Source organism: Salvelinus alpinus, chromosome 6, assembly GCF_045679555.1.
Source record: "Salvelinus alpinus chromosome 6, SLU_Salpinus.1, whole genome shotgun sequence".
NCBI lineage: Eukaryota > Metazoa > Chordata > Actinopteri > Salmoniformes > Salmonidae > Salvelinus > Salvelinus alpinus.
Window position 1 is genome coordinate 88,522,826 of NC_092091.1, and position 10,000 is coordinate 88,532,825.

The 10,000-nt window shown below is 45.0% G+C and overlaps 1 protein-coding gene across 1 annotated transcript in view; it reads left to right on the forward strand.

Moving 5' to 3' along the window:
* Positions 1-10,000, forward strand: part of ptprdb (protein tyrosine phosphatase receptor type Db) — a 294,094-nt gene that overhangs the window by 114,160 nt on the left and 169,934 nt on the right. The window contains exons 6-7 of the mRNA XM_071408267.1: positions 5,236-5,424; positions 9,494-9,502. Coding sequence (XP_071264368.1) covers positions 5,236-5,424; positions 9,494-9,502 — 198 coding nt within the window. The remainder of the gene's footprint in view (positions 1-5,235; positions 5,425-9,493; positions 9,503-10,000) is intronic.

Genomic DNA, 10,000 nt, shown 5'->3' on the forward strand with positions numbered 1-10,000 from the left:
AGAAAGATAAACGGGGAGAGAGAGAGAGACAGGGAAAGAAAGAGAGGGAGAGAGAGAGAGAGACGTGGAGAGAGAGAGACGTGGAGAGAGAGAGACGTGGGGAGAGAGACATACGGGGGGAGAGAGAGAGACAGGGAGAGAAAGAGAGGGAGAGAGAGAGACGTGGAGAGAGAGAGACGGGGAGAGAGACATAGGGGGAGAGAGAGACAGGGAAAGAAAGAAAGAGAGAGAGAGACAGAGAGAGAGAGAGAGAGAGACGTGGATAGAGAAAGAGAGGGAGAGACGTGGAGAGAGTCTTTGAACAGCAGTTCTCTCTTCAGTCTCATTATGCTATAAGTACTGGAAAGCCTTACAGTGAGCAGAGTTATATGAATATAATGTAGTCTGTTTAATCTACCTGGGGTAGCACAGCAACACGCTATACCATACTAGAATGCACTGTATGACACTATACTACACTATACTATACTACAATATACTATACCACACTATACTGCGCTATACTATACCATACCAGAATACACTGTACAACACTATACTACACTATACTATACTGTACTGCACTATACTATACTACACTATACCACACTATACTATGCGGTACTACACTATACTGCACCACACTATACCACAATATGCCATACTAGAATACACTGTACAACACTATACTACAATGTACTACACTATACTATACTGCACAATACCACACTGTACCACACTACACTATAATGTGCTACACTGTACTATACTGCACAATACTACACTATGCCAAGCCATGCTATACCATACTACACATACTACACAGCGCTATACTGATCTATAAGATCTATAATGATCTCGCCATCACGGTTGACAACTCCATTGTGTCCTCCTCCCAGAGTGCTAAGAACCTTGGCGTGATCCTGGACAACACCCTGTCGTTCTCAACTAACATCAAGGCGGTGACCCGTTCCTGTAGGTTCATGCTCTACAACATTCGTAGAGTACGACCCTGCCTCACACAGGAAGCGGCGCAGGTCCTAATCCAGGCACTTGTCATCTCCCGTCTGGATTACTGCAACTCGCTGTTGGCTGGGCTCCCTGCCTGTGCCATTAAACCCCTACAACTCATCCAGAACGCCGCAGCCCGTCTGGTGTTCAACCTTCCCAAGTTCTCTCACGTCACCCCGCTCCTCCGCTCTCTCCACTGGCTTCCAGTTGAAGCTCGCATCCGCTACAAGACCATGGTGCTTGCCTACGGAGCTGTGAGGGGAACGGCACCTCCGTACCTTCAGGCTCTGATCAGGCCCTACACCCAAACAAGGGCACTGCGTTCATCCACCTCTGGCCTGCTCGCCTCCCTACCTCTGAGGAAGTACAGTTCCCGCTCAGCCCAGTCAAAACTGTTCGCTGCTCTGGCACCCCAATGGTGGAACAAACTCCCTCACGACGCCAGGTCAGCGGAGTCAATCACCACCTTCCGGAGACACCTGAAACCCCACCTCTTTAAGGAATACCTAGGATAGGATAAAGTAATCCTTCTAACCCCCCCCCCCCCCCCCCCCCTTAAAAGAGTTAGATGCACTATTGTAAAGTGGTTGTTCCACTGGATATCATAAGGTGAATGCACCAATTTGTAAGTCGCTAAGCGTCTGCTAAATGACTTAAATGTAATGTAAATGTATACTGTACCATACTAGAACACACTGTATGACACTATACTACACCATACCGTACTGCACTATACTGTACTACGCCATATTATGCTATAATTGTTCTATACCACACTATACCACCCCATGAATACTATACTGCGCCATACTACACTATACTATACCACACTATACTGCACCACACTACACTACACTATTCTGTACTGTACTATACCAAACTACACTATACCACACTATACTATACTATACTGCACTATGCTGCGGTATACCACGCTATACCATACTATCCTATACTATACCACACTAGACCCCACTACACTACACTATACCATACTATCCTATACATTTACATTTACATTTACATTTAAGTCATTTAGCAGACGCTCTTATCCAGAGCGACTATACCATACTAGACCCCACTACACTACACTATACCATACTATCCTATACTACACTACACTATACTGTACTGTACCATACTATCCTATACTATACCACACTAGACCCCACTACACTACACTATACTGTACTGTACCATACTAAACTACACTATACCATACTATCCTATACTATACCATACTAGACCACACTACACTACACTATACTGTACTGTACCATACTAAACTACACTATACCATACTATCCTATACTATACCATACTAGACCACACTACACTATACTGTACTGTACCATACTATCCTATACTATACCATACTAGACCACACTACACTACACTATACTGTACTGTACCATACTAAACTACACTATACCACACTATACTATACTACACTATGCTGCAATGTACTACATTATACTATACCACACTAGACCACACTACACTACACTATACTGTACTGTACCATACTAAACTACACTATACCACACTATACTATACTACACTATGCTGCAATGTACTACATTATACTATACCACACTAGACCACACTACACTACACTATACTGTACTGTACCATACTAAACTACACTATACCACACTATACTATACTACACTATGCTGCAATGTACTACATTCTACTATACCATACTAGACCACACTACACTACACTATACTGTACTGTACCATACTAAACTACACTATACCACACTATACTATACTACACTATGCTGCAATGTACTATATTATACTAGACCCCACTACACCACACTATTCTTCACTGTACTATACTAAACTATACAATACCACACTATACTACAATATTCTACAACATACTATACTGCACCATACCACACTATACCACACGACACTACGCTATACTATACTACCCCATACCAAAGTATACTATACTGCACCACACTATACTACACGGTACTATACTGTGCAATACTACAATATACCAAACCGCGCTATACTTTGCTATACAACGCTATACTGTACCATACTAGAATACACTGTACGGCACTATACCATACTATACTATACTGTACTATACTATACTACACTGCCCCATGCTATACTATACTATACTATACTACACTACACTGCCCCATGCTATACTATACTACACTATACTATACTATACTATACTACACTACACTGCCCCATGCTATACTATACTATACTATACTACACTACACTGCCCCATGCTATACTGTACTACACTGTACTATACTACACTATACTGCACAATGCTATACTGTGCTGTGCTATACTATAATGTACTACGTTATACTATACCATGATGGACTACACTGTACGCCACCATACTACACTATACTATACTGCGCTGCACCATAATATACTATACTACGCTATACTATGCCAGACTAGAACACACTGCACGGCACTGTACTACACTATACTACACGGTACTACACTATACTCCACTGTACTATACCACACTACACTTCACTGTACTGCACCACACTGGACCACACTACGCTACACTATTCTGTACTGTACTATACCAAACTACACTGTACCACACTATACTATACTGCACTATGCTGCGGTATACCACGCTATACCATACTATCCTATACTATACCATACTAGACCACACTACACTACACTATACTGTACTGTACCATACTAAACTACACTATACAATATTCTACACCATACTATACTGCACCATGCCACACTATACCACACAACACTATGCTATACTATACTACACCATACCAAACCATACTATACTACACCACACTATGCTATACTGCACCACACTATACTGCACCATACAACACTATACTACACCCCGCCACACTATGATATGCTACACTATACTATACCACACTATACTATACTATGCCATACTACTCTACACTATACTGCACTATACCATACCATGCTATGCCATACTACACTATGCCACACTATACCATACTATACTATTCCATGCTATACTGTGCTATATTGCACTATACTACACTACACTACACTGCACCACACGATACCGCACTATACAATACCGTGCCACGCTATACTAAACTATACCACACTATGCTACACTATACTGCATGATACTATGGTATGCTATACCATACTATCCCAGACTACATGTTACCACACTATACCATACTATACATCACTATACTACACTATACCATACTACACTCCACCATATTACACTATACCATAAAATACCGTACTATACTACACTGTACTATACCATAATACACACCACTATACTACACTATACTATACAATACTATACTGACATGGCCGGCACTGCATCGCACTATACTATAACATGTTATACTGTACTACACTATATCACGCCATACTGTATTACACTATACTATAATATACTAAACTATGCTAAACTGTACTATACTATACTGATCGGGGTTAGCACCGCAACACACTATGCCACTATACTATACCACACAATACTACACGATACTGTGCTATACTTATCTATGCTAAACCATGCTATACTATACCATGCCGTACTATACTATACTATACACCACTATACTACACTATACTATACTGGCCTGGGGTAGCACTGCATCGCATTATACCACATCGCACTATACTATGCTATACACTATACTACCATACTATACTAATCTGGGTTATCACGGTGCCACGATACTATAATATGCTATACTACTATGCTATACTATGATATACTGTACCATACTGACTTGGGGTAGCAATGCAATACTATACTGCACTATACTACTATACTGTGTTATACTATACCACTATACTATGCTATACTATACGGCCTGTGGTAGCGCCGCTACACACTATACTATACTATTATACTATACCATACTATACGGCGCTATTCTATACTACTATGCTATACTATACTGGCATGGGGTAGCACTGCAGCACACTATACTATACAGCAATATACTACCATACTGTGTCATACTATACCGCTATACTATACCATACTCTGTTGACCTGGGGTGGCGCCGCAACACACTATACTACTATACTGTGTCATACTATACCACTATACTATACCATACTCTGTTGACCTCTCTCTCTCTCTATATCTCTCTCTCTCTCTCTCTCTCTCTCTCTCTCTCTCTCTCTCTCTCTCTCTCTCTCTCTGCCTCTCTGCCTCTCTGTCTCTGTCTCTCTCTCTCCTTGTCTCCTCCAGAGGACCAGCTCCCCTCAGGGTTCCCCACCATAGACATGGGTCCCCAGCTGAAGGTGGTGGAACGCTCTAGAACGGCCACCATGCTGTGTGCTGCTAGCGGCAACCCCGACCCAGAAATCACCTGGTTTAAAGACTTCCTCCCTGTCAACACCACCAATAACAACGGGCGAATCAAACAGCTCCGTTCAGGTATGGAGTGATCAGCGGTAAAATACGAGTGTCAACAAAATGTTACCCCCCTCTTTCTAATCCTCCGTTCCCCCTCTCGTTCTCTTTCTAATCCTCCGTTCCCCCTCTCGTTCTCTTTCTAATCCTCCGTTCCCCCTCTCGTTCTCTTTCTAATCCTCCGCTCCCCCCCGTTCTCTTTCTAGTCCTCCGCTCCCCCTCTCTTTCTAATCCTCTGCTACCCTTCTCTTTCTCTTTCTAATCCTCCTCTCCCCCCTCTCTTTCTAATCCTCCGTTCCCCCTCTCGTTCTCTTTCTAATCCTCCGCTCCCCCTCTCGTTCTCTTTCTAATCCTCCGTTCCCCCTCGTTCTCTTTCTAATCCTCCGTTCCCCCTCTCGTTCTCTTTCTAATCCTCCGCTCCCCCTCTCGTTCTCTTTCTAATCCTCCGCTCCCCTTCTCGTTCTCTTTCTAATCCTCCGCTCCCCCCCGTTCTCTTTCTAGTCCTCCGCTCCCCCTCTCTTTCTAATCCTCTGCTACCCTTCTCTTTCTCTTTCTAGTCCTCCTCTCCCCCCTCTCTTTCTAATCCTCCGTTCCCCCTCTCGTTCTCTTTCTAATCCTCCGCTCCCCCTCTCGTTCTCTTTCTAATCCTCCGTTCCCCCTCTTGTTCTCTTTCTAATCCTCCGGTCCCCCTCTCGTTCTCTTTCTAGTCCTCCGCTCCCCCTCTCGTTCTCTTTCTAATCCTCCGTTCTCTTTCTAATCCTCCGTTCCCCCTCTCGTTCTCTTTCTAATCCTCCGCTCCCCCTCTCGTTCTCTTTCTAATCCTCCGTTCCCCCTCTTGTTCTCTTTCTAATCCTCCGGTACCCCTCTCGTTCTCTTTCTAGTCCTCCGCTCCCCCTCTCGCTCTCTCTCTCTCTCTCTCTCTCTCTCTCTCTCTCTCTCTCTCTCTCTCTCTCTCTCTCTCTCTCTCTCTCTCTCTCTCTCTCTCTCTCTCTCCCCCTGTGAGTTGATGTCAGTTGTTGTGTTGTTTGGTTATTCTATCTCCTGTCCTTTGTTCCTGGTCCAAGGCTTCCTCTCTCTCTAATCTCTCTGCTTCTCTCTAAACCCTGGAGGGTCTTCAGACACACTCACCATCGTGACAGACGTACCTCTTTATCTAACAACAAACGGCTTACCCCAAGGCCATGGTCTTAGCAATGAGATAATACACACTTAGAGTGACTGAGCAGCTACACTTTACTATGGAAATGGTTGGAACACTTAGTTAATAAAATTAAAAATACCGATAAATCTTTTCACGTTCGGTATGTTTGCGTACATTGTAATGCTGTGATTGGTCTGAATCACTTCCCTCTCCAGTGTAGCTCACTGCTGTGATTGGTCTGAACCACTTCCCTCTCCAGTGTAGCTCACTGCTGTGATTGGTCTGAACCACTTCCCTCTCCAGTGTAGCTCACTGCTGTGATTGGTCTGAATCACTTCCCTCTCCAGTGTAGTTCACTGCTGTGATTGGTCTGAACCACTTCCCTCTCCAGTGTAGCTCACTGCTGTGATTGGTCTGAATCACTTCCCTCTCCAGTGTAGCTCACTGCTGTGATTGGTCTGTACCACTTCCCTCTCCAGTGTAGCTCACTGCTGTGATTGGTCTGAACCACTTCCCTCTCCAGTGTAGCTCACTGCTGTGATTGGTCTGAATCACCTCCCTCTCCAGTGTAGCTCACTGCTGTGATTGGTCTGAATCACTTCCCTCTCCAGTGTAGCTCACTGCTGTGATTGGTCTGTACCACTTCCCTCTCCAGTGTAGCTCACTGCTGTGATTGGTCTGAACCACTTCCCTCTCCAGTGTAGCTCACTGCTGTGATTGGTCTGAATCACTTCCCTCTCCAGTGTAGTTCACTGCTGTGATTGGTCTGAACCACTTCCCTCTCCAGTGTAGCTCACTGCTGTGATTGGTCTGAATCACTTCCCTCTCCAGTGTAGCTCACTGCTGTGATTGGTCTGTACCACTTCCCTCTCCAGTGTAGCTCACTGCTGTGATTGGTCTGAACCACTTCCCTCTCCAGTGTAGCTCACTGCTGTGATTGGTCTGAATCACCTCCCTCTCCAGTGTAGCTCACTGCTGTGATTGGTCTGAACCACTTCCCTCTCCAGTGTAGCTCACTGCTGTGATTGGTCTGAACCACTTCCCTCTCCAGTGTAGCTCGCTGCTGTGATTGGTCTGAACCACTTCCCTCTCCAGTGTAGCTCACTGCTGTGATTGGTCTGAACCACTTCCCTCTCCAGTGTAGCTCGCTGCTGTGATTGGTCTGAACCACTTCCCTCTCCAGTGTAGCTCACTGCTGTGATTGGTCTGAATCACTTCCCTCTCCAGTGTAGCTCACTGCTGTGATTGGTCTGAACCACTTCCCTCTCCAGTGTAGCTCACTGCTGTCATTGGTCTGAACCACTTCCCTCTCCAGTGTAGCTCACTGCTGTGATTGGTCTGAACCACTTCCCTCTCCAGTGTAGCTCACTGCTGTGATTGGTCTGAACCACTTCCCTCTCCAGTGTAGCTCACTGCTGTGATTGGTCTGAATCACCTCCCTCTCCAGTGTAGCTCACTGCTGTGATTGGTCTGAACCACTTCCCTCTCCAGTGTAGCTCACTGCTGTGATTGGTCTGAACCACTTCCCTGTCCAGTGTAGCTCACTGCTGTGATTGGTCTGAATCACTTCCCTCTCCAGTGTAGCTCACTGCTGTGATTGGTCTGAATCACTTCCCTCTCTAGTGTAGTTCACTGCTGTGATTGGTCTGAATCACCTCCCTCTCCAGTGTAGCTCACTGCTGTGATTGGTCTGAATCACTTCCCTCTCCAGTGTAGCTCACTGCTGTGATTGGTCTGAATCACTTCCCTCTAGCTCACTGTGATTGAATGACTGCTGTATTTTCTCAACTCTTCTTAGATTCCTTCAACTTTGTCCAGTCTGCCGACTTTGTTGACAAAAAGACATTAAAAAAAGGCATTGATTCGTGACCTCTACAAGGTCATCCGTAGAGGTGGACTTTCATTGTGAGCCACATTGTTGCAGCCAAAACAAAAACAATGTTAAACGGCCTCTCTGCACCTAGACGATAGCAGCATCTCTGCCTTCTAACAGTGAAGATCCTGCTGCGTTAACCTTTACAAAACGATGCTTCCACCAATTATAACGACCGCTGTGATTGGTCTCAGTGTGGAATAGGCACAGTAGTGTGAGACTCCAACCTCACCCTCTAATTGGTTGGGTAACCCAACTTCCAACTCCACTTCCAGATTTTCCTAATGGGAATTTTTTATTTATTTTACCTTTATTTAACCAGGCAACTCAGTTAAGAACAAATTCTTATTTTCAATGACGGCCTAGGAACAGTGGGTTAAACTGCCTGTTCAGAACGACAGATTTGTACCTTGTCAGCAACGCTCTAACCACTAGGCTACCTGCCGCCTCTAACCACTAGGCTACCTGCCTCCTCTAACCACTAGGCTACCCTGCCGCCCCGGAATGCAATGAAGAGAATTGGAATTGGAACTTGCCTGTACTTCTTAAAGCTACTTTTGCTCCCTCCCTCTCCTCTGCTTTGGGCCAGACTCTGGACCCACAATCCCTCTGGCTTCTGTTTGAACTATGACCCTTGGCTTCTCTGTCTACCTCTGGCTCAGCCCCAGCACTCCCTATCCAGAACCCTTTATAACTCTGTCCCCTGTTATGACTGGAGGGGTTATATTACTCTGCTATCAGACCATCTCACTATTATACCATCGCTGTTATTAACTTTTCAAATGTGTCTGTCTGTTAACCGGAAATGTAAATCAATTTATTCAAGTTATACATTTTTACATGTTTACATTATCCGATTATTGGACATTATTCGTCCTAGTTTTAGCTATCGGACGACAATACAAGTCCCAGTTGTCGTGTATCAGGTCAGCGGCTCCATACACTATATTTGACCAGTTCAGGTCTGTGTGGGTCAGCTGGTCGTCGAAAGGTCAAAGGTTGTGTAACTGTCTCTATTGGAAAGGACTGTAATGTTGTGTCTATGCTGTTTCTTCTTCTCTCTGTCTTTTAAACAACAGAGTCCTTTGGTAAGTGCTTTAACCTCTGAAAGCTATCGCTACCCCCCCACCTGTCTGCTGTTCCCCCTGTCTCTCACTGTGGTCCCACAAGGCTCCCCATTCCCTACGTAGTGCTAGACACACGCACCAACGCATCAGGGCCCCTCTGGTCTAAAGTAGTGCACTGTATAGGGAATAGGGAGTCATTTGGGATCAGAAAACTGTCTGTAGCCAACACTAATGCTGCTCGCTCACTGCTCACTGTATTCATACACGGACTGACTGCTGATGTGTTGGAGAATGACCACTGTAGTCACACACACTTAGAGACACACACGGTCAGTCACATGCACACACACACTTAGAGACACACACGGTCAGTCACATGCACACACACACTTAGAGACACAGACGGTCAGTCACATGCACACACACACACACACACACACTTAGAGACACACACGGTCAGTCACATGCACACACACACTTAGAGACACAGACGGTCAGTCACATGCACACACACACACA